Source organism: Rhinatrema bivittatum, chromosome 5 (assembly GCF_901001135.1).
Source record: "Rhinatrema bivittatum chromosome 5, aRhiBiv1.1, whole genome shotgun sequence".
NCBI lineage: Eukaryota > Metazoa > Chordata > Amphibia > Gymnophiona > Rhinatrematidae > Rhinatrema > Rhinatrema bivittatum.
The window spans coordinates 346,912,270-346,938,841 of NC_042619.1; the positions used below are offsets into that span (position 1 = coordinate 346,912,270).

The 26,572-nt window shown below is 42.7% G+C and overlaps 1 protein-coding gene across 2 annotated transcripts in view; it reads left to right on the forward strand.

Moving 5' to 3' along the window:
* Positions 1-5,493: 5,493 nt before the first annotated feature.
* Positions 5,494-26,572, forward strand: part of ITGBL1 (integrin subunit beta like 1) — a 330,496-nt gene continuing 309,417 nt past the window's right edge. The window contains exons 1-2 of one of the 2 annotated variants that reach the window (XM_029604512.1): positions 5,494-5,736; positions 6,583-6,803. In XM_029604512.1, coding sequence (XP_029460372.1) covers positions 5,669-5,736; positions 6,583-6,803 — 289 coding nt within the window. In that variant the 5' untranslated portion in view covers positions 5,494-5,668. The remainder of the gene's footprint in view (positions 5,737-6,582; positions 6,804-26,572) is intronic. The other variant, XM_029604511.1, reaches the window with a different exon arrangement.

Here is a 26,572-nt window from a genome sequence, read left to right on the forward strand (position 1 = left end):
CTTAAGCACCGGGACCCAGTGATGTCAACATCCGGGACCACGGGTTGGATTCCCCCCACGGCCCCTTTAAAAGGAGAACTGATGCGCGCTCGCGAGACGGCGGCGCCTCCCCGCGGAGCTGAGACATCCGCTGGGAGCGTGGGGAGTGGCCCAGAGTCAGAGGCGGCGGCCCACGGCTGCAAGAGAGGCAGAACCAGGCGCTGGAGCAGGCGAACGGGGGTAAAAGGGCCAGGCCGCGGCCGGCACACGTAACACTATCTCTCTTCTACGTCTTGCAGATTCTGCAGCAGGGATTCTCCACTCCATATCAGGCAGATTAAAATCTCCAATTAGCTACATTTCTCCCTTCTTTCCCACCTTTTGGATATGTTTTGGCAGATCTCTGTCCAGTTTGAGACCTGTAGAGTACTCCAGTGTAAATGGAAGCGCTATCTTCTGTTTTTTTAGGGCAGCCCATAGTGCTTCTCTACCCCACGTACCTTGCACTTCAGTTGCTTGTATATTGTTTTTGACATAAAGAGCTACTCTTCCCCCTGGATTTCTCACTTAGGATCCTTTTTCTTGCCATGGACGGATGTAGTCCTTTTTTTTTTTTACCACATAGCCACTTTTCTTTACACCGTATTTTGAACCATGTTTTATTATGTTGCTCGTGAAAATAATACATTCCTTTTCATTAAACCATGACCTATCTCCATTGTTTAGGATTTCATAACAGTGAAACAATGAATGTCAGATGTTGATATTATGCGCTTAAGTTAAATATGAATTGCGCAATGATATTGACAGACCCATGCAAAAAACCCGAGCTAACTTTTTTTTTTTCAACCTGTGAACTGGTAAAAATGTAACCTGCATGGTAAAACACTGTTTAATTTGGTATGCGATATGTTTTAACCTGTGCACGGTAAATTGTTGCAAATCTAACACAGCTACGAGAGTAGCTTTTATTTATATTTATTTTATTTTATTTAACATTTTTATATACCGGCATTCGTAGGACACATCATGTCGGTTCACAATTAACTGAGAAAGGAAATTACATTGAACAAGGGGGTTTAACTGGGAGAAATTGGATAATAATTGGATAAAAAGAACAAGGTAAAAAGCGAAGTACGAGAGAAAAGAGAAAGCAAGCATGGATAACTTAATTGGAAAGATATGGGTTTAAAATTACATATTACATATGTGAACTTATTTACAACGTTGGGGGGAGGGGTGAGGGGAGAGGGAAAAGGGGGGGAGAAAATATGCGAAAGGGGAGGTAGAGGTAAGGGAAGGAATGATATGGTAAAGAAGGCGGGGGGGGGGGGCTGAAGAGGCTAAAAGGCGGGGGGGGGGGGGGTGGGGAGTGGAGGGGGGGAGTTAGGGGGAGCATGGGGTGTGCTGGAAGGGTTACCAGGGTGGGAAAGGTGGGAAGGGCTGTATATAGAATGCAGGTTCCTGCATGCGTGGGAGGCCTAGGGTTGAGAGGAGTTGGGGTAGGCCTGTTTAAACAGCCATGTTTTTATTCCTTTTTTGAAGTGGCTCAGGGATGGTTCTAGGCGGAGTTTGGCCGGGAGGGAGTTCCAGAGGGAGGGGCCCGCGATAGAGAAGGCTCTTTCCCTGGTGGCGGTGAGGTGCCCAGTTTTGAGTGAGGGGGTTTGGAGGGTGCCGGCAAGGGCGTTTCTGGTGGGGCGGTTCGATTGCCGGAATTGAGGCATATCTTCAAGCCAGGGGGAGCTGTTTTTGTATAGAGTGTTATGTAGGATGGTAAGTGTTTTGTATTGGGAACGGAATGCAATGGGGAGCCAGTGGAGATTTTGTAGTATGGGAGTGATATGATCAGATTTTCTTGTGTTTGTTAGGATACGTGCCATGGCATTTTGGAGGATTTGAAGAGGTTTAGTAGTAGAGGCTGGGAGGCCTAGGAAAAGGGCGTTGCAATAATCGAGTTTGGATAACATGGTGGTTTGCATGACGGTGCGGAAATCATGGGCGTGAAGGAGGGGCTTCAATTTTTTGAGGGTTTGGAGTTTAAAGAAGCCTCCTTTTAGCAGTGATTTAATGTGGGATTTCAAGTTTAGTTGGTTGTCTAGGTAAACTCCTAAGTCTCTGACGCTATGTGGTAGTGATTGAGCTTGTGAGGCGTTTTGGATCATATGGTGGATCGAGTCGGAAAATTGATTTGTTAGGATAAGGATTTCAGTTTTGGAGGTGTTGAGTGCAAGGTGGAGATTGGAGAGGAGTGAGTTGATGGAGGTCAGACAAGTTTCCCAGTACTGCAGGGTTTCGTTGAGGGATTTTCGAATGGGAATTAAAATTTGTACGTCATCTGCGTATAGGAAAAATTTCAGTCCTAGTTTAGAGAGTAAGTGGCAGAGTGGGAGTAAGTAAATATTGAAGAGGGTGGATGATAGGGAGGAGCCTTGTGGGACGCCCTGCGTGAGGGGAATGTGAGCGGATTCGAAGTCATCGAGTTTGACTAAGTACATTCTATGATCTAGGTATGAGGAGAACCACGATAGGGCTGTGTTTGATATGCCTATCTCGGATAAGCGTGATACTAGGATTTGATGGTTCACAGTATCACAGCTTGCACGGATACAAAGCAAACTAGAGGTTAAGATAATGGCTGAAATTTTCCATGTGAATCAGTTTGAAGTTAAAAGACTGGGATTCCTTCCCCCAGACCAGAAATGAAAAAAGATTTCATGCTACACTCTCCTCCCCCTCCCCTCCAAACATCTGGACCAAAACTGTAAGGCAACAGAGCCCGTTTTCCCTGCTCCTCATCCTCTGAAGACAAGCAAAGGGCCTATGAGCCCGGGTCTCCATTCCCCCAGCCTCTATTGCCAGACCCCTCAAAAAGTTCTCATCTCCTACCTTATCTGAGACATGAGACCTTTTCTGCCTCTAGTCTGGGAGGGTCAGGGGGTCTGAGGGGCAGGAGGGAGGAGCTTATGTGAGCATGCGGCAAAAATACTGCAAGAAGCCATCAGCCAGTGCCATTTTGAAAAGCCTTCACTGTGCACGTTAAAGCTGAACGCATATTTAAGCCTCAGAATGACTAGGAGCATAATATTGACCTGAATAAACCAGGGGGGCCTTTGGCAATCTCTTACATTAGCAAAACCTGTAACAATAAATTTTTAATTCAGAGCTAAAACATTTAAACTAATATAAGGAGTAAGATGAATGCTAAAATGTGTTGTAATATCAGAATTTTGGAATCACAGAGGTAGATATTCAGCCGCTATCCAGCAGGGGTAGTTACGCCAGATAAATATTTCCAGCCAACTTAGCTGAGATATTCAGCTTCACAGCCGCACTGCTGAATATATCCAGCTATCTAAAAGTTAGGCACATACGTTTATCTGGCTCACTTTAGATCTCCTCAATAGTGAAGTCAATATTCAGCGCCACTTAGACGGATAAATTCAGACTTATTTGGCTAAGCGCCACAATTTGAATATTCAGCAGCTACCACTTGGATGGATAACAATTTTTCTGGCGAATCTGGCTAAGTGGCAGGGCAGGCTGGGGTGTGGCTACTTATCTGGCAAACAGGGGCCGATGCAATAAAATTTGCGGAAAGTGGGCGCTAACTTTTCAGCGCCCGCCTTCTTAGCGCACACATGGCGCCCGCAAGGGGGTGCGTCATGCAATAAACAAATTAGCACGACCTTAGCGCCTCCTTGCTAACGCGACCCCGCGGTTACCAGCGGTCTGCCGGTTATGAACACCGATGCCGAAACTCAGCAGTCAGCTGAGTTATGAAAAGCCACGCCAAGCATATCGGCAATGGTCTTCAGAGCGGCCGGCAGAGGGGTTTTTTCTTTTTTTTTTACTTTAAGAAAAGTACAGAAAAGCAGTTTTTTTCTGCTTTTCTGTACTTTCCTTTCAATGCGCTCAGCTATTAACGCCTGCTCCAGGCGTCTGAGATGCACATTTATTTTTTTGCATTTGGAGTGAATGAGTAATAGCCTCATTCACGTGCATTTGCATGTGATGAGCGCTGTTGCATTCACTCGGTGTCAGACGCGCGTTAAATAGGCGCTACTCCCCCTATTGCATTAGGGGGTGGATTAGCGCCTATTTAACCTGTGTCCGACAGCGGGTTTAACAGTGCGATCGGCTGAGCGCGCTGTATTGCATCGGCCCCTGAGCCAGATATTCAGCCTTATAAAGTTGAACCAGCTGGTTAAGCTACAACTACTATTGAGCAGGTTTAAAGTTAGCTGGATAAACTTATTCAGCTAACTTTTAAACAGCTGGGTATATGCATGCACTGGCACAGCCATGGCACTGAGTATCCCAGCTAAGATAGCCAGATATGTTTATCTGGCTATCTCAGCTGAATAGTGTCGGAATACCACACAGGTATTTTCTGCAATGCACGATACATTTACCACATCACATGCTGAATAATCTACTGTGTTACCTGTGGAGAGAGAAAGAGAGAGACTCACATATACATGTACTATTTATATCACTGTAAGAGGGGGCAATAGGAACTCGGGGTGAAGTTTGAGGGGTGGGGTAGCTTTTAGGGGCCGGTTTGACTTGCACAGTCAGAGGTACGAACATCAGTGAAGATTTTCTGTCATTTGGAGTGATGAAAGGTCAAAGAAGAGTTGCTTTGTACAATCTGCTCTCTACCTAGCTTGATTGCAGCCAGGTAGAGACTTCATCAAGCTGAGTAGAGAGGGCATTGTCAGTGGCAGCTGCTGAACACGGCCAAATATTCAAACAACACTGCTTAGCCAGGTAAATGTGAAGTTAGCCAGCTAAGTGGCACCAAATATCAACCTTATATGGGTTAAGCACTTTGCTCTTATGTTTTCTGATCCTTATGCTATTTAAGGCAAATCACTAGCACATGTGTGTGGGGGAGGGGCAGGTAACTCCAACTAGATCTGATTTTCTTAACTAGCAAAATATACATATTAACCTGTTCATGTACCAGATATTTCCTACATATTCATTGCACACACCCTGAATATCAGTCCACAAGGAAAGGTGTTGAGAACCACTTCACTAACGATCGAGACCATTCTTAGTTATTTTCAAATATGAAATGTCTTGAATTGTTTTATTTTTCTGAGGTTTTGATGTCATCACTTATTTTAAAGTATTTTTTATGATTTTTATTGATTCCATGACTTATTTCTTTGTTGTGAACCATTGTGATTGATAACAGAATGACGGTATATAAATAAATAGAATTAATAGTCTTACTGAAAACAATTCTCTCCAAGCTAAAATATTCGTATTTCAGCAAGTCGCTTATTAATTGCATCTATGAAACCTTTCACATTTGCACAAAAATACTTTGCTTTTTAAAAACATATATATATATATTATTTATTGCGCTGGTATTTAAGGAATGAGTTTGTTAAGGGATATATATCTATGAGCGGGACACTTTCTTTTAGGGGAAGTGAAACCATCTGGAGGTACAACTGTTTCTAATTACCTCACTTAGCAGACTGTAAACTTGAGGGTTTGGCATCCCTGCTCCTCCCAGAGTGTGAGCTGCCCAACTCCTTGCAGGAAAAAGGCTGCAGCCGGTTCTGGCCAGCTCAGAGCCCCACCAGCCCGGGGCTCTGCTGGGGTATTTTGAGAAGTTTCGGCTGCCCCTGCTCTCCCAGACACAGGGTTTTGCAGCTCTTTTACCGAGACCATCATGAATTGGGTGTTGCCTGCTCTGCTGATTCAGGCAATAGTTCCACTGACTTTATCAATAACCCGAAGGTAAGTCCTTCCTTTGCCACTGTTTGCAGTTTCCTTGTGATGGACCACAGCTAGTTATGAAGAGAAGAGGCCTGTTAGGGAAAGAGAAGGACAGGGAAACGTCTTCAACCTGTTTCCTGTGAGAGTTATCTGCTTGCTCACAGCTTTACAGACTTTTGGTGAGAAGGAAAAAAAATATCCATTAAACAATGGAGGTCCTCGAGTCACTGGTGTTACAGCATTGCTTGGGGCTTTATTGCCACAAGTGAGTTGAGGAGGACTTCATTACGCAGTGATGATATATTTATTCAGCTACTGGTAAAGCTAGCCTAGGTAAACTTATCTTCCTAATTTAGCTGCAATAGTCAGCAAGGCGGGTGGTCCACTGAATATACCCCCAGCTATTTTAAAGTAAACCGGATCCCTTTAGCTAGATTACTTTAGGACTGCTCTCCTCCCATCCTAACGTTATCCAGCTGCGTTAGTTGGATAATGCTGAAAGTCAGTATTAACTAGCTAGTTTAGCTGGATAACACTATTTGGACCTAGACAATTAAAAACCTATCCGACTATATGTCAGGGGCAGTCAGACTAGCAGGATTTTCAAATCCCAGCATTTGTCCATCTAAGTGTAAAATTTAGCAGGACAAATAACACACACACACACATAATAGTGCACTTGTAATATGTTTTATTGTATCTAATAGATAAATGCCTGCGATAATTTGAAAAATATGCGTTTTTTAAATTAAAACCAGTCATTTTATATTGCTGTGGCCATCCATTGGTTGAGTAGCATGCAGCACTCGAGAGCAGGTATTGGACCGTGAAACCCTGTTGACCATATGCTTGTTGTGTCACCTGCAGGGCATCCCTGGGAGTGTCGTCCTCCTCATCCCTGTGCAGGCTATCACTGACGGCAGCAGAGAGGCGGTGCAGGGCCCCGGGAGGCAAGCTTTGCCATGGCAGGGGCAGATGTGACTGCGGCAGGTGCATCTGTGAAGTGACCGAGCCTGGCACCTATTATGGCCCCCTGTGCGAGTGCCACGACTGGGTGTGCCTGACCTATGATGGCAAGGTGTGTGCAGGTAAGGGGAAAAAAAAATCATTTAACTGCTGTTTCAAATGGCCTCAAAAGTGTGCCCTCATCAGGGTATGTACCGGGTCTATTTCTGAAATGTATTTATTTCCCTTCTATTAATGCTGGTGAACCCCAAATTCAAATCTGCATTAGTAAATACATCACATCCTGATGTTTATCAGTGCATGATCTGAAAAAGTTTGCAGTAGAAGCTGTAAAACAGGTGAAAACCACTCGCTTTAGATATGCTGGGATACTTGTCAGAAGTGGTGTTCATGGTACTTGGAGGGGAGGAGGGATGTGGCTTTTTTTCTTGTTTTCTTCCGAGTTTCCTGAGGGTGTGGAAGTGATGGGAGGAATTTCGTCTCCTTTTCCCTGAAACGTTTTTCCCAGAGGCTGCATTTTGGAGCCCCCAAACACGTGTGAGTGGAAACGCCCCTGAGCAAAGCAGCTTTATACCAAATGTGTCAACTTTTAAAGGCCAAATATCACATTTAGGTTAAGTCTGAATAATACAAAAAAAAAGAAAATCCGTCAGGACAAGGATAACTAGCTTGATGACATTCCAGCAGAAAGTTTGGCAAAGTCTAAAGGGAGACAAAATAGCAACTTATTTTATCAACAGTGGAGCCAATTTTTTTTTAAGTCTACTGGATCAAGCCAACAATAAAATGCTCTGAAGATTTAAGCTTTTTTTTTCTTAAGAGCAAAATATTCTGTGCAGTATTTTCCAGCACCTGACCCTTCAAATTAGTAAAACAGCGTGAACAACAGTTCCTCATTCTGCAAAGCAAATCTGCTGTTTGCAGCAATTGTGATTACACTAGCAGGTTTTTCTAGTCACGTTTGCCCAATTCCATAAACAGCTTTCAAACCTGCAAATGAGCAAATAAGGATTCTATGCAAGAAACTAGAGATACCTGTCTTAAACTTGTTGACGAGGAGTCTCTCCTCCTGTTTTCAACCTGTATCGCCATGGAGATAGGACCGGTGCACCCGTCTCAGATTGAGCATCCCCGGTCTGTCGTTTATTTGGACCTGGAGATCCGAAGGATGATGGGGTCTCCTTCAGAAACTTGCTTCTTAAGTGATTGTTAGTGGCCAAGTCTTGACCATTGAGATCTAATAGCAGATCGGGATTTTGTAACACAGCAGCACTGTAACACAGTAGTTTTAGTTTATTGAATTGTTTCTCTCTATTACCAAATATAGATCGAAGTGAGTTACTATAGTAGATGATGGCAGATAAAGGACAAATTGGCTCTTCCAGCCTGCCCAATTGAGAGTCCATTTTTAAGTAGACGAGTATATAAATTCTCATATGAAACCCAATCCCAAATTTGCCCCATTCCCCCCCCCCCCCCCCCAATCTTGTCTTATTTGACCTCTCACTCATTTTCCCACACTGCACTCAATATCTAACCTAAGCATGGCTAAAATTCCTTAAAATTGTGATGTGCTCCCCAGCCACCACTAGAAGGTCATTTCAGGTCTTGTCAACTTCAGCTTTGATTCTTATAAGATGAATAGTTAATTCAACACCCAGGGCCGGCTTTTTGGATTATGTGACCTGTGCAACCGCACGGTGCACCCTATCTAAGGGTGGGGATGCCACGGCACCGACATCCACTCCCCTGCTGGCATCCTTCCTCTGTAGTCTTCAGATTGCGATGTTCGGCCAGTTTGATGGGATCCCGATGTTGCTTCTTGGTTGGGCAGAAACAGCGGTGTAGATGAACAGCTCTTGAAGAATTATTTATATATAGCTGGCAGTTATCGTTTCCAAACTCCTCAATACTGATCATCTCAGCTGCATGAGCTTGGTTTAAAAATGTACAGGCCACCACGTGCTTTGAGATCCGCTCAGAACTTTCTCCCGGATCCAGCGGCCACGTTCTCCTGCTTTAACATCCTGCGTGACGGGGCCTTCTCTGTTGCAGGCCCTGATTTGTGGAACTGCCTCCTGGGCGAGATTAGGTCAGACCCTTGTGTCAAGTCCTTTAAGAGGGCTTTGAAAACATTCGTATTTAAGAATGCCTATTTTGATTTATAGTTAGTTTGTTGGTATCCCAATTGTTACTTTTTGTGTTTTGTTTGATTATGGTGCATTTTAACTGAAAACCGCTACAAAATTTATGAAGTTGCGGTATATAAATTTTAATAAACTATAAACCAGGAGGTGAATGCAAGAGGCAGAGCTGCTCTGCAGCTGCCCGCCCGCCTCTACTACTGCCACAGGCAGAGCAGGAAACAGAAGAAGTAATTTTCAAAATGATTTACGTTCATACAACTGTGTTTTACATGCACAAATGGGGCTTTTAAAAATTGCATCTTTTACGCATGGAACTCCTTTTGATGATCACTGCACTGAAGCAGGAAGAAAGCTGCCAGAGGAGAAACATAAGGTCTTTGGAGATTTAGCTTGCTGGGGTGAAGGGAGAGGCAGAAAGGAGATTGATCCAGGGCAGAGGTTGGGAGGGAAGGAGAGGGCACTGGGTGGGAGGTGGGATTCTGGTACTGGGCAGAGGATGGGTGGGGAAGAGAAGGGAGGGTGAGCAGGCAGCACGGGAGGTGAGAGGGGGATGCCTGCGGGATGGGCCCCGCGAGCGGTGACAAATGTTGCTCTAATCACTACCTTTTCTAGTTCCCCCTATATCTTTCCCGAGATGGGGGTGACCAGAACTGCACATAAGGTATTGTCGCAGCATAGATCTACACAGAGGCGTTATGATATTCAGTTTTATTCTTTATTTGTTTCTATTTGCTTTTTTTGTACTGTCACTTCTGATTGGGCTGATCGTTTCAGTTCAATGTATTGTCCACAATAACTCCAAGATCATTTTCCTTGATGATTACTGCTAATACAGAAAAGAGCATTTTATTGATAGATTTTTTTTATTGATTGATTTTTATATACCGCTGCTCATCAGAGAGATTGCGTCGGTGTACAGAGAACATTTTATGCCTGTAGTTAGGATTATTTTTCCTTATGTTCATCACTTTTGCCCACATTGAGTGTCATCTGCCATTTCAGTGCCCGATTACCCGATCTTGCAAATACCTTCTGCATTTTCTCAGTTTGCTTGTGCTTTAACTACTTTGAATATTGTTGTGTCCTCGGCATATCTGAGCACTTCACTTGCTGCTTCCTCTTCAAGATCATTAGTGAATAAATTACACAGCACTTGTGTGGTATATGTCCCTGGAGCACTCCACTATTTGTCTTTCTCCATTGGGAAAACAGACCATTAAATACTACTCTTTATTTCGTATTTTTTTAACCAAATACAAATCCACAGTAGGACATCACTTCCTATCTCTAGTTTTCTGAGAAATATCTCAGAAGGAACTTTATCAAATGCCTTACAGTATATTTAGATTTTCTGATCAATCAGCTCACAGTTACCACATTCTTATTCATGCTTTCAAATAATTCTAATAGGTTAATAAGCATGACTTCCCTTTGCTAAATCCAAGCTGGCACTTCCCCATTAAGCAATGCTTATCCATATGGCCAATAATTTTGTTTCTACCATTTTATTCTGCACCAATGTCAAGACGCACTAGTCTGTGGTTTCTTGGGCCAGCACTAGAGCCTTTTTGAAAAGTTATGTTACATTTTCTGCTCTTATGTCCTCGTGTACAAAGGCAGATTTGAATGATAGCTTAAAGATAACCAATAGCAGGTCTAAAACTTCATATTTGAGTTCCTTGAGAACTCTGGGGTGAATACCATCAGGCCCAAGTGATTTGCTACTATTTAATTTGTTTAAGCATCACTTCCAGACGCAAACAAATTTGATTCATTTCCTCTGAATCACCTACAATGACAGGTACAGGTATGGGGATTATCTCCGCAAAAGCCTTCTTAGTAAAGACTGAAACAAAGAATTCATATCTGGGTGAATTTTAAAAGGCCTGCTTGCGTAAAATCTGAGGGTTATGTGTGTGGCCATGTCCTGTTCATGCCACGCACATTTTTGAAAGGGCCCGGCCTCGTAAGAAACCCTCGATACTTGCATAAGTGCTGGGCCAGCTAAAAGGGGCGGGTCAGGGACGTGGCCTGGGCAGGGCGGGGTCCACCCTGGACAGCGGCCATTAGGCCCTGTCCCTGGGAAGCGGGTGCCAGCAGCCAGCCAGTGCGCATAACTTACTTCTGCTCTGAAGGAGCAGGTAAGTTAAAAAAAAAAAAACAAAAACAAAAAAAAATGCTATTTAGGATTAGTTTAGGGGTCGGGGAAGAGAAGGGAAAAGGGTGGAAGGGTAGATAGGGGTAAAGAAAACTTCCCTCCCAGTCTGCTTCTTAATTGGAGCGGACTGGGAGGGAATTGGCAAAGGCCCGATTGCATCCCTGTGCATGTGAGTCTCTACCCGTCCGCACATGCATGCATGAATTTTAAAATCCAGTGCACGTGCATGCGGGAACCATATTTTATAACATGCGTGCGCTGACATTCGCATGTTATTAAATCGGCGCGTCCATATGCACGCAGTGGGAACCACACGCACGTGAATGCGCCATGCGTGTCTTTTAAAATTGACCCCTGAGCATCCCTTTATGTCCCCCAATCATTATAATGGTCTAATTGACTCCATTGTAGATTTCTTGCTTTTAATTTATTTTAAACAGCTTTTATTAGAAGCTTTCACCTCTTTGGCAAGCTTCTCCTAGGGTTATACACAGATATTTTATTTTGTTATATTTCATTTCATTTTTTCTTTTTGTTTAATTTCTTTGCACTTATTTAAAATGAAAAAAAGGAAATTTAAAAAAAGAAAAGATAAAACAAAATATTGGGACTCTACCACTACCGTACATTTTTTAAAAACAATCATCCTGGTCCTCTCCCAGTGCCTCTTTCCCTCCTCATTGTTGAAATCTTCCTGGAGCAGATGCAATTCCCTATTGCTTCTGCCCTGCAAATTCGGCAGCAGTGACTGGAGATCACGCTTGTCCCATGAAGAAAATTTCAGGCAACAAAGACAGTAAGGAGGTCCAGAGAGGGAGAGAAATAAGGTGGGATCAGAGAAGGAATGGAATGAAAACAAATGAAAATGAGCAAAAGTTGTAAATCATTGTAGCAGTTCTGTTAATTTCCATTCATTTATTATCTTGCTGAGAGTTTTATGCTAGAAGCAACTTTCTCCACAAAATTAGGGCAGATGATGGTAAAATGCTGTCCCAGATGTTGGATAATGCAATGTAGAGAACATCTGTGTGAGCTGTTCTATCAAGAATGCTGCATCTTCCTCCATTTTCATGAGAAGGCATCCCAGGCATATCCAAAATAGGGACATGCAGAGGAAAACCATTTGCTTCTGTTTGTTCATTCATTTCATAGGGTACCTCAATTTGTTTCATGTTTCAAATGATAAAAAGATTCTGTTTGTTTTTCTTTGCTCATTTGATTACCATTATAGTCAATGGGGGAAGCAATGCGGCCTATTTTTGGCCCCCAAATTGGAATTTTTTTGACATTTCTTATGAAATTGATGGGTAGATATCAACAGAAGAGTGAAGGCATGCCAATGTATTAAGGCTATGTTAATGTAGCACCAAAAGAGGCATGAAGAGCCCAAGATACCCTAAAGGAGCAAAGGGTACCAGCAACAGCAGGAGTTCTCCAAGGCACCATCAGAGAAGCAAAGCAAAATCTAGAATGAGAAGAACACCCCGATGCTTCAAAACAGTGACATGAGCCCTTGAAGGCACAACAAGAGGCAAAGTAGCATCAAGAGTGATATCAACATCTTAAGACTTGATGAGCGGTAATGAAGCTGAAAAAGTGGCAGGTAAAATCCCAAGGCACCCCATGTTGTTGTTGTGTTTTGATGCACAAAGAGTGGCATCAACACACAATAACAACATGAGAGGTGGTTCATCTGGAGCATAGCAAGTAGGCATGTGGCAGCAAGGGGCATTGCAGGTAGGTAGAGCAGCTGCAAAAGCTTCTAAGTGCTTTCAATCTTCTTGCCACTCATATAGAAATTTTGAAAGCCCAAGCAATGGGAGATTGATTTTCAAAAAGAGAAGGCTTTTTTCATCAACTCTAGCACTAGCCTTGAGCGATGAGGGCTCACATTGTCTCTTGCCGTTGAGAAGACACATTCATTGGACACAATGGTTGGTGGACAGAAAAGATATTACTTTGTCACCTTGGCTAGATCTGGTCAGACTTCAGAATTGGATGCCCAATATGCCAGCACATTTTGACCATGTTGTAGATAGACTGTGTGAGAGAGAGCATGTCACACGCATTTGTGCTGGGGTCTTTTTTACTGAGGTAGGCCAGGGGTCTCTCTTGCCAGCTGCTTTAGCTATGTCTGTGCCAGGAAAGATGGTTCTTTGCAGCCAATGTGGCTTTGGGAGAGGAACTGCTAGCTGACAAGGTGTTGCTCCTGCTTGCATTACTCTGAGGTGGCCACATTTTCCTGTGTTACATCACCACTGAGCCTTTGCCTCTGGTGCTCCTCTTGACATACAAAAGCGACCAACATCTCCTTTATGAATGTGTGAGGCAGGGATTGGAGCATGAGACTCCCTTTCACCCATGGATCACAGTGTAGCACATGTGTATATATTATTTTTTTGACAGTTTTCAGTCTCTCTTGCGCATAAACTGCTCAGCTTTGTTTCTATTCTTTATTCATCATGGAAGCCCTCTAATGCTTTCTCCAGAATAATTTGCTATAGGGATGACCCCACCCAGGGTGGTGCTTCTGGAATGCAGATCCTCTGTAGGGGCATCCAAGAAAGGCTTCAGGATTTGTACCCAGCTGCCTTATTACTACCAGTTTATGAGGTCCCAGGAGGACTTTCACACTATCTCTATTTCCAGAGACAGATCATGAAAGGGTGTCTGCTGCTCCACTAACCTCTGCAGCATCATCATATCAGAGGAATTCCAACAAGTTCCAAAACCTTGAGTTAGATGCTTGTGAGGCAGCATACTGAAATCTTCCTGCTTTTCATGGAGAAGTTTCCCTGCTTTCATACTTTGATGGAAATTCCCTGCTATTTTCCTAAACGTCTATATCAACTGCTGGAAGAATACATTCCCATGGTCCTTGGATCCCAGCTCCAGGGCATCCTTCACAGTGTGCAAAGCAATGGATACCCTGAAAGCCCCCATCTTCTATTGCTGTTACCATATTTGAACCATGGTCTGTCACAAAGAAATCTGGTTATCTGGTCTAGCTGCCAATCCTCTAGCATCTCTCATGGCTAATAGAATATTGGCCAAGATATGGAGGCTATTCATAATCTAGGCTTGCAGAAAACCTCACCTGTACCTTGATACTCTTTCCCCGCTAGAGCAGGTGCCTACCCCTGCCTTAGCTAGGTCCTACCAGTGTGACATTAGGGAGAGGTAAGTATGCACAGCATTGATATTGGTCCAGCTATCACTAGTGAAATGCATGCTACTCCCCTCTGCCTTAGCCAGCTATATCTCGATGCAACTATGCAATAGTTGTACAAGCTGGGGATGACCTTCCTACTAAATGTAGTCCTGAAGGGGACTTTGTAATTGGGGGCTGATATGTGCAGCAGATGCTTAAAATTCACTTTATCCACTAACTGCAGGGGCTAGTCATCAAGGCCAATAATATTCACAATGCTCCTCATTACAATTTTTAATGCTTCCTGTCTCTTGCCTCATAGAGCTACAGAACAACACCCTATTTCCTGCATGGTAGGTTGTGACTTCAGATGCATGACCCTGACTGCTGGAAGGCTATAGGATCATCTTGGGGAACATTCTTTCTTTTCAACTCTCTTTCCTTTGGCTTTTACCTGGATTAGCAGAAGTGGTCCCCAAGCTAGTATTTCCACTTTCCCCTGATACAAATGCTAGCAGATGCTGCTTCTCAGATGATGATGCATACCAGCATTTGTGAGAACCCATTTTCTTCCCTCGACTGATATCTTTCACTCAGTGCCTCCAGATCAGGGGTTTCTTCCATGAGCCCTTCTCTGCATACTTGGGGGCTGATGCTGGCACTTTAGTTGAGGGGAAAGGTGGACCCTGAGGAACAATGTCAGGGAAATCACTCGCTCTCCCTATTGGCACTGCCTGATCTTCCTCCCCATCTTCAGTTTCCTCTATCACCCCCAAGTAGAAACTAAGACACTACTAACTAAAATTTTCTTTGGCTAGTATCTTATCAATTTCAGATTCAGTGAATCCCCTACAAGATTCTTCCTCTGAATTAGTTAAATCAAATACTGTCTTTACTGTCTCAGCAGCAGAAAATAAAGAAGAGCACACTGTTGGTTTTGGGCATTGCTTTTCTGCTACCTCTAATGCTATTCTTGGATGGATCTCCCATTGTTTCCCTCTGTTATAAAACCATAAGGAGTGTAACAGGGGTTAAGATATTACAAAGAATTTTGTATTTTTTGGTACCATAACTGTACCCCCATTCAGTGAGTGGAGAACTCTCTCATACATGTATACATAGCAAGTACAGTGTGTATGTGCTGTGCTACATACAGTGTCTTGCACTTATACTGACAGACTCTACACACAAAACAAATACCAACCAAAAAGAATGGTAGTTTCAGTTTCTGTGCACTGCTGAATAGAGATGAGCTTCAGGTAAAAATTTAGTGTCAGGCTTCATTCCCCCCCCCCCCCCATGGGAATTTCATTTTTCCTGTGGTTTGGGGTTTTTTTTGGGGGGGGGGGGGGTTTTGGTGGCCCCAATTTTCAGGTTAGCGTGCGCTAACTCAAATTAATTTTTTCCGAAATTTAAAAAAAAAATTCAATCTCTTTTCGGTTCTCCCGAACCATTCCAAATTAGGCAATTTCTTTTGATATTGCCTAATTTGGGAAAAACGATTGCACATCCCTACTGCTGAATGTTCATCTCACTGGTAGTAAAAAAAAAATCACTAGCACTGTTGCAACTCTCCATACTGTCTGCCACCCAGATCCTCTCCCAGTGAAGAGGAAAATCAGTAGCAAGTGCTACTCTGTCTTTTTCTGTTAACTTGCACAGTGAGTAAGACCACTGCAGCACAAAAATTTTGAAGTAGACCAGCAGTGTCAAAATTCCCAAAAGCTTAAGCTGTTTTTTTAAAATTCTGTGAGAGCTTTCTGCTAACATATCCTTCTCTGACCGAAGCTATAGAGTAAGTCTAGTGATTCTCGTATATCATCAGACCTCCTAGTGGGAGTGGGTCAGTGTCACTTGATGCAAAATGCTTGACTATGATTTGTCATGTGGGTGATTTCCTTACCAACATGCCCTGTGAGCTCATACAGGGATGGGCTGGTTGCTATAGTTACTTGTACCAGTTAGAGTCATGTACTTCAATGGGGCCATAGAAATGAATGGGGAAAAATAACATTTTATTTTGTTGACATACATATGAAATGGAAAAGGACCCATTCATTATATTTTACCCATTTGTTTCAAACAAATTCACAACCCTAGCCCACAATTAGCAGTGAGTGTATTTAAGGGCCTCATTTTGAGAGAGAGATCTCGAGAGATCCTGCCATAGTGTCCCATTGTTAGGACATTTAAATCCTAACCCATCTTTTCATTATCTGGTTAAAAAGTCTGAAGGTGGATTGCTGCATTTCATCATCTTCAGCCAAAATGGTTTCAAAACACCTCTAAGCTAGAAAATAACTTGATATGGAATAAGACCTGCCTGTCAAAGGATCAATGTCATCTTTAAGATTCTCACATAAAGTCATCATGGCCATTGTGTTCACAGCTAATAGCTTTTTAACACTCACTGTGCATTGTGGCTATAGTATATCTATGCATGCCACCGCCTGCGTGATCATCTGTGACCTTGAGATTAGAATGGCCTCTTCCCCCCCCCCCCCCCCCCCCCCCCCCACAACACACCCTCAGCACTGTCTCCTCTCTTCAGATACTGTCTGCTTGCCATCTGTCTCCTGTGTTGCATTAGCCAGTATAACTCCGAAAACACAGTTTTCCCAAAGAAAAGTGAATTCCCTGTGTGACCTTTTATAAAGGCTGGGTGTCTTTAGAATTGTGACTATATGTTTGATGTTAACAAGTTCATATTAATTCACATGTTCATTAACAGTCAAGCTCGTGCTGGGACATTTAACATGCACAGAAATTACAGTAAATTGTTAGCTATACATCTCTGGAGGTAAATTGAAAATACCGGCATTAATACGACCATGCTAATCAATGCCGGCTTTAACAAGGGTAGCACACACAAGATTATTGTCTAGCAAGGACATTTGAATCTGCTTAACTCATTACTTTGTGTGTTGACATTAATTTTATACTGCTGGATTTAACATTTAATATTGCAGCATTAACACCTCTAATACACATTTCATGGGCTTCCGTGCAACGCGTTACAGCTAATACAGGTTAGTGCATAGACCCCTCCCAAACAGTGGTTTTGTGAAGTCTCGCCGATAGTATGATGGCCGTCACTGTTACTTTACTTTCTTATATTAGCTTTATGTTTAGCACAACACATTTTCTAACAAAACACGCACGTCAGCAGGATTCACTCTTCATATTGCAGATGATACAGAAAGGGATTAGCATCAGGCTGCAGTACCTCATGTAGCAATACCCTAAAACAGCTTGCCTGTAAACATGGCTTCTTTATCATAATATCTAATTTCATTTTTTTTTTATTGTACTGGAAATAAAAACAATTGAGGGCAGACAATCATCTGGCAGCGAACTCCCAACTCGGTTAGTGGTCAGCAGATGTAACCTCACAAATTATTACTTGTATCCTATTAACATAGCTCAGATGTAATAGCTGACGTTTCAGGGCTGTCTCTCGTGGAGCTTGGTGAAGCAGCCAGTGCCTGCACACTGTCGGGCAGAGGGACTCGGGGGGGGGGGGGGGGGGGGGGGGTGTGATTTGGGTGTCAGATCTTTCCACTCCCTGGCTGGCAAGGGCTTGGATGCTGCAGAGGGGGACGTTTGTTACATCTGATACTTTGTTCTGCAGAGTCAAACATGATGCGATCGTATGAGGTGAAAAAGAGATACTGAAAGAACAGTAAAGTAACTATTGCGGAGTTCCAAAAATTGGAGACCCTAGTTCTGGAAACGCAAAATCATTTTTCCTTTAATGCATTTTATCTTCCCTTGCTTCAGATACCCACTTAGATCATAGTTTTTGTGGAAGAATAAATTGTAATAATATGTAATTTTGTATAAAATTGGTATGTGTGTGTTCACATATATACCTTTTTTTTTTTTTTTTTTTTTTTTTAAATCTTTGAGATCTGGCCCAGACTAACAAATAAGGAGCTGTTTAGACTAATTCTCCATTCACCCCGGTTGCCATTCTTCTCATCCAAAAAAGAATAACAAAAAGCAGTTTTCTTTCCAAAAGCATTTTCAGAGATAAGAATCCCACATGATTATTCTTGCTGATCCTCGCGGCAGCAGAAATGCAATATGCTACACAGAGATAGTCAAATGATACCAGTCAATGCCTTGGGTCACTACTTGAGGATTCTTTTTAGGCCATAAAAAAAAATAGGATGCACTGATCTATACCTTTTTTTTTATAATAAATGAGATTTAGGACATGATCGCTGAGGCTTTTCTCCCCTTCTGTATCTGTAGGAAAAAATGCTAACTGAACCAGGATTTTATATGTGAACATATAAAATAAGTATCATGAAACCCCACCAATATAAGCAAGCTCTGTTGCAGTCTTGTGCTCAGGGAGTTACCCATGTAAAGTCAATTGTTAAGCCAAGTTGCTCGTCCGGTGATGGGGTGGGCTGACTTCACACATAGAATGAGCAGGACAAGATATAAATGCCAGGAAAGCCGCACAGATTGCAACACTAATTGATGGACTCAGAGGAGATCACATATAGACAGCAAAGTAGAGGAGAGGGCTGATCTCTGAGAGAGCTCTCGCTCTCCAGGTAGGTAACTCCAGCAGGGCTTGGAAAGCAGAAAAACTGCAAGCCAACACCATAAGCCAAGATCTCGTACTGCAGTGGCCAGTCAGTTCAAGAAACAAACTAGGAAACGGCGACTGGCTCCTTCAGTTCATGCCCGGGGAACTGGTGTGGCTAAACAAACACCCGGATCTAAATTTGCCTTCAGCTAAATTTGCACCCAGGTGGGTCCAGCGGATTTCAATTGAAACTTCCACCCGTGCTCAAGATGTACAGTTGTGTTCCACGTCTCTCTTCTCAAGCCAATCGTCCTGTCATGACCCTAATGGCCTCCTCCTGAACCCGAGGAGGTAATTTCTGAGGGGATATGCAAGATCCAGGAGATCCCAGACTCCAGAAGATTTCAGAACAAGATGCAATACCTTATTTCTTGGAAAGGCTTCGGCCCAGAAGTCATGGGAACCTGCTTCTAATCTCCAAGCCTAGAGGCTTGAGGAGAGGTTTCCGTAACGTCTGGCTGCCCGCAGGAAGGCCCCACGACCAGCTGCTCTCGCTCTCAGGAGCTGACGGCTCAGTACCCATCTGTCTCCCCCACTGGGCCCTTAGGCTCGTGTTTGTGCACAGCGAATGCCAGAAGATAAAGGGTCCGCAGTGGGAAAGCAGCTGAGGCACCGGGAGATGGTGTCAGCACCGGCTGGAGATTTAAACCCCCAGCTGCACTCGCAACCAGTGCCTCGGCAACAGATCCACTACCTTGCCCCCAGTGCTTGTAGCTCTCTATACCTCCCAATTACCCTGCCTGTCTCGCTGCCCTTGCCCTAGGCTAGTTGTGTCATGCGTTTTCACTGTCCTGGTCCTCATCCCATCTGTGCCCTTGTCTTGTTCATGCTCCACTGGTCTCCCTTGTCTTGTCTAGTCCACCCTGGCTTGCCCATTTCCTGGTGTCATATTCATCTTGGCCTGATTACCTGGTATTGCTCTTTTGCTACGGATTCGGATCACTCTCTTGCATGCCACCTGATATCTATTTATTTATTTATTGGCGTTTAATATACCGACATTCATGGGAACGTCATGTTGGTTTACAATGTAACAGAAAGGAGGAAAATACATAAAACCAGGGGGAAAGACGAGGAAAGGATGGAAAAGTAGGCAGGGAAGAAAAGAACCAATGACTGAAAGGGAGCCACCGAAGGGTTACAATATAACGTGGTAAACAGTGCTTTCCGGGGAAGGCACTGCGCTCAGCTTCATACAAATGGAAGAAAAATTGAGGAACTCTTATACATTATGTGAAATACTTTTACATTATGTAGGATATATACATTATCAGGCCGATACAGTACAGTGCGCTGCGATGGAGCGCACTGTTAGCTGGCATTTGGACGCGCGTTTTGGACACGCTAGCTTTACCGCTTATTCAGTAATGGGTAATAGCACGTCCAAAACGCACGCCCAAACCTAATAGCGCCCGCAACGTGAAAATGCATGTTGATGGCCCTATTAGGTATTCCCGCGCGATTCAGTAAGTAAAATGTGCAGCCAAAGGTAGGCGCTAATTTCTCTGTGCACCCACCGACTTAATATCATGGCGATATTAAGTCTGAGGTCCCGAGAAGTTTAAAAAAGTTAAAAAAAACTTTTTTCTTCTAAAATTAATATGCCTGCCAAGCATAAGGTGAGGATTTACCCGGTTGAGTCCTTGCCACCCATGACCCAGCTGGAGATAGACCGCTTCCTGTCCGCTTCAGTCGTGCAAGGAACCGAGGAAGCCGTTGAGAGTCAGTGTGAGGGAGAACACGGGGCTCTCTTGGAGGAGGTGTCCTTGAGCCCCGAACAGCGTCAACCTCCAGCGCAGCGCGAAGCCGAAGCTGAATTAACATCAACCCCGGCGCCGGCTGATGACGCGGTGGAAGCGCCACGGCAGGAGGGGGGAGAAGCTCCGGCTGGAGAACTCGCGGAAACATCCCAAAACGCCGTGGAAGAAGCGGAGTTCGGCGTGAGAGGGGGAAAATCTAGGTGTCAGATGGCCGGAGGGCTGGAGAAGGAGAGGCAGTCTCCGGAGGATCGAGCCCAGACTACAACAGCCTCTGGAGGTGAGTCCGCGGTCAGTTTTTTACGACCGCAGACCATTACCTTGGAAAGTCTTTGGGAGGTTATGGTGGGACTTGGAACCTCTATGGACAGGCTTGAGAAAAAAATGGACTTCGTTGCACAGAATACCCAAGAGAAAGCACAAGAAGTCAAAGAACAGATTGCACAGATGTCCACTAGAATTGGAGTGACTGAAGATAAGATCAAAACTATGCAGGAATTAAATGGGACTATAATAAGAGAACAGATATCTTGTACAAGGAGACTGGAAGCAATAGAAAATAGCGCAAAATACTTAAATATCAGGATCTTAAATTTCCCAAAGATAGCGGGAGAAATCCCTTTTACCACTTTGAAAAAGTTTCTAAACGAGGTTCTCTCTTTTTCACCTGATCAATTACCGTCTGTAAATTCATGTTACTTTATTAACAAGAGAACCTCGGCTGTAGAAACTAATCAGTTGAATATTCCCGCTAACCTGACTAGTTTTCTTGAGAGCTCAAGTTTGGATATTATAGAGAGGGGTACTCTTTTAGTATCCTTTATCTATAAACAAGATGTTAATTCAGTCATGAAATCTTATTTTAGGAAGTTCCCTGTTAACTTTTATAGTCAACCTGTGAAACTATTTCCAGATGTAGCTCAGGCTACTCAAATAAGGAGAAAGCAATTTCTTTCTTTAAGGCAAAAAGTTATTGATTTGGGGTTTTCCTACACATTACGATATCCATGTAAATGTATGTTAAAGAAAAGCAACGAAGTCTATGTTTTCTTTCAGTTCGATCAGCTTAAAAAATTTGTAGAGGCAAGGGTTCCAACTACTTCTTCCCCAATTCCGACCAATGTATAAGGGTTAACTAAAAACAGTACCTGGAGAAATGCTATGTAATTGCCCTGATTAATATTAATAATAAGGTTTTTTCTTTAAATTCTCTCTATAGTTTGCACTTGCCTCACCTATAAGTGTTTCTTTAATGCTCTTATTGAGAATTATATAAAAATCAATCCTAGTATACTTTGTAAGGATATGCAAAGTAAATTTTCCTTATCTGTTGAAATGATGTGTATAACAGTGTATGTTATGGATTGGATTTATTTCTATTATATAATGAAAAATTTGAATAAATAAAGAATTAAAAAAAAAAAAAAAGTTAAAAAAAATTTTGAAATAGGCCCGTGGCTCGCGGGTTGAAAACCGGATGCTCAGTTTTGCCAGCGACCGGTTTCTGAACCCATGGCTGTCAGCGGGCTCGAGAACCGAAGCAGTCACAATTGAGCGTCGGCTGTCAAACCCACTGACAGCCGCCGCTCCTGTCCGAAAAGAGGTGCCAGGGGTGCGCTAGTGTCCCTAGCGCCTCTTTTTACCGCTGGACCTAATTTAAATAAATTTATTTACCGAATCGCGCGCCCAGGAGAGTGGCCTGTGCGCGCGCCAGGAGAGCGGGACTTATGGAAGCCGAATTGGGCAGGATGGAGGATGTGGTGGTCTTCGAGATAGTCAGACAGCTGTGAATACCATCCTCCCGTCGGCCCAAGGCTTCACAAGCCTGAGCATAACACCCAGTTTATTATTCATACTGATATGCCCATGAGTAGCTATCCCATATGTCACTTGTTAATTTTGTGTTCACATAAAAATTAAAAAATTATAGTAATGTGTACATTGCTATTTTATCTACTAGAAAAGTGATTGATGAAACTAAACGAATCTAATTTAACTCATGATGCAGTAAGCCAATTGTTTGTTAGTATGCATTTTTAAACTCTCTATACATTAACACAAACATTTTTACAGAAGACAAGTTTAGCACGTGTAAAATACAATTAATGCAAATAAAGCATGTTTTCTTTGGGGCGGATTTTAAAAAGCATTTACATGCGTAAATCTGGGTTTTACGCATGTAAATGCACTTTACTCGAGTAAGTGGGCTTTTGAAAATTGCTACAATATATGCCATTGAATCGTCCATAGGATTTATTCGCATAAGTGCACTTTACATGAGTAAATGGCTTTTGAAAATTGCTACAATAGTAGTTACATTTATTCTCATAACTCCTTTGAAAATTACCCCCTTTATGTATAAAATATGCTTTATATATACAGAAAACTGGATTTGTGTACAAAATTGTGATTTATGCACATAAATTCCGAGTACAGGATCCCCATACCACAAACCTTAGGTTCAGCCCCATAGATTGAAATTAGCCCAAGAAACTTTACTCAGCTCTGACCAAAACCTATAAAACACATACATGACAAGTCAGTAAAATTGTACTGCAGAAAAAGTTAAACCTGATCTGTTAGAACAATAAGCAAGAGCAGCCAAAAAGGTTAAAAAAGCCAAAGGGGGGAAAAAGAATGCATAAATCTGAAATAGAAAACTTTTCATTACAGTTCGAATTGATACAGTCTGGCTATGAGGTGGGAAACTATTTTATATATTTATTTATTTAGAGAGCACCTTAGTGTTAAGCAAATGGGTAAGTTTACTCTTTATAATCACTGTTACGGGGGGACCTTTAATGTCAGGGTCAGGGAGTGGGGAAGGCTTGGGGAGCAGCTTATGATTCACCATCATGTGTATGAACAGCACAGTAGACACCTATGAAATTTGGGTGTCGTTAGGAGCACTGAGAGTTGAAAGAAAAGTAGATTTGTACATGGAACTCTCTGGTGTACCAATCTACTTTTCTTTCAATTCTCAGCATGATGGTGTATCTTAATCTGCTCCCCAAGCCTTCCCCACTCCTGACCACCTCGAATTTAAAGGTCTCCCAGTAACTCTATGTTAACATTCATTTGAACCTGTGTATAACCTTCTTAGTTTTGTATACCGTTATGATAGATTTGATGAATCCGAATGAAGATATATAAAACTTAATAAATAAATAATCTATTAATGCTCCACACATACTCACATCCTTACTACACTTACTCCCTACCCCATAACCACTCTAGACCACATTCCTTAGCAATGCGTTATTCCACATGCCCACTATCATCCTCTTGCAATTTTGATATAAGTTCCATACACCCTACACAAGACCCACACTCTTCCTCCAGACACTACCCGTATAATACAACTCCAGGAGTTATACCCAGAAGACTTATCTCCATTTCCATTTTCCATGACTCACAGATGGCCACTCTATCAGTCTTCACCCTCCTCCTCCTGAACGCACAGTCTATAACTAAAAAAATCCCCATCCTCAGTGACCTTCTTACTGACCAACATCCAGAACTGCTATGCATCACAGAATCTTGCCTCAAGAGCTCAGATATTCCCCTCATCAATCAATAACCAACAAGCAATTATAATATCTTCTTCATCCCAAGACCAAGGAAAAAAGGAGGCAGCCTGCTGTTTCTAGCAATGAAAAAACTTAAATTCAATATTTTCCACATCAACCCTCTACTATCCCTTGAAATCAGCCTCTTCAAGTCTAAAGCCCTGCAAATCCTGCTGGTATATGCCCCTCCAGGCATTCACAACAAAGATCCCGGCCCCCTCATCGAAACCATATCTTCCTCTATCAACACCAATCACCCTACCATCATATTAGGAGATTTCAATCTCCACTTTGAAATCTCCCCTCTCCCCATCATGCGAGCTCCTCCTTAACACACTAACTGCTTTGGGCTTCAACCAAATAATCAACTCCCCCACTCAAAAATCAGGCCACATTCTGGATTTGATAGTCATCAACAATAAATTAACACTCAACTCATCCCCTTCTACCACCACCGTTCCCTGGTCAGACTACAAGTTAATACAAACCAAATTCCAAGTTGACTACTCATGTATCCACACTCACAATGAAAAAAAACCTCATTGAATTCATCAAAACATGTCCCAGCGAGATCCTAGAAAAAACCCTTCCTGAGGCCCCTAAAACAATTGGACACATCGGACACCATATCTGCAGTTAACTCATGGATTGCAATCAATACGGAAACTGCAAAAATGATATGCCCAACTATCAAACAAGAAATAAAAACCTCAGCAAAACATAGAACACCTTGGTATAACCAAGATCTAAAAAACAAAAAACACCTAAGACATGCTGAAAAAAACCCTTCAAATCAGCTACATGACCGATACAGAACACTGCTCTACATATATTCAAATGACATAAACACGGCTAAAAGGAATTACTACTCTAATAGAATTCATGACTACAAATACAATCCGAACGTCCTATTTGATTATGTCACCCAACTGACTCGGCCTACCAACAACACGCTCCAAAAAGATATCCCAACAATATCCAGTCAAAGATTCGCCCAATACCTTAAAGACAAAACATCGGAACTAAGCCCAAAAAACTTACCTATCAACCCTAAACTCTTGGCACCTTCATCCTTAATTACACCAATTTGGTCACAATTTGAGACCATCGCCTCCTCTGGAAACCATTATCCAAAAAATCAACCCAGCAGCCCACCTACTCGACCCCCATACCAACAAAAACCCTCAAACTAATCCTAGGTCTTGCTAGGCAGTTTATCGCAAACATTGTCAACCTCTCTCTCGAACAAGATCTCCTCCCAGACTCCCTTAAATACTATTCTAAAAAAGCCTCAACTGGATCCGACCATCCTATCCAATTACCGGCCCATCTCCAACCTACCATTCCTGGCCAAGATTATAGAGAAAACAGTTAACCACCATCTTTCAGAATTCCTAGAAAACCATAATATACTTCTTCCCACCCAACATGTTTTCAATGTCACAGCACGGAATCACTACTACTTACTCTTATGGATACAATACTTCAGGGATTTGACAAAGGGACCTCTTTTGTCCTAATACTTCTTGACATCTCTGCCACATTTGATTCTGTCAACCATAAGATCCTTCTCCACAGGCTAAGAGAAACTGGTCTCAATGGCACCATCCTTCAATGGTTTTAGTCATTCCTCTCCAACAGATCTTTCAAGGTAACACACACAAATAAACCATCAGAACTAATACCCCTACCACAAGGAGTCCCTCAAGGCTCTTCCCTATCCCCAACCCTCTTCAATTTTTATATGCTCCCATTATGCAACTACCTTAACAAAGTAGGCCTGTCATATTTCCTATACGCCGATGATGTTCAGATTCTGCTTCCCATCAAAGATAACATCAAGAATACACTTAATCAATGGGAAATATATCTTACTGATATAAAAGATGTCCTCTCACAAATGGCACTCACTCTCAATCAGAGCAAAATGGAAATTCTACACCTTTCCAGCAAAGCGTCAACGCCCCCCACCGATCCTACAATACTGCTTAAATACAAAATGCCCGCAATGGTCAGAGACCTTGGAATCATGCTGGATAAGAAAATGAACTTTAAAAATCATATCAACACACTAATAAAAGAAGGCTTTTACAAACTACAAATCCTTAAACTCAAACCTCTGCTACATCTTCCAGACTACTGGACAGTACTACAATCCCTCCTCTTCACCAAGTTAGATTACTGCAATGCCCTCCTAATAGGCCTGCCCGCTGCCAGCACCAAGCCCCTCCAACTCCTTCAAAATGCAGCCGCAAGATCACTAACAAACAGCAAAAAATTAGATCACATCACACCTGTTCTCAAACAACTACACTGGCTACCCATACCATTCAGGTCTCAATATAAGACTCTCATGCTCATCCACAAAGCAACAAGAAAGGTTGCTTAATAAATTTTTACAAGATCGGACATTTGGTTGCTTATTGTGTACTGTTGCATCCACAATGACAAAACCACTTGGTTACAAAACCACTGAACCCATGCAACCCTACAAGAAACCTCCGCT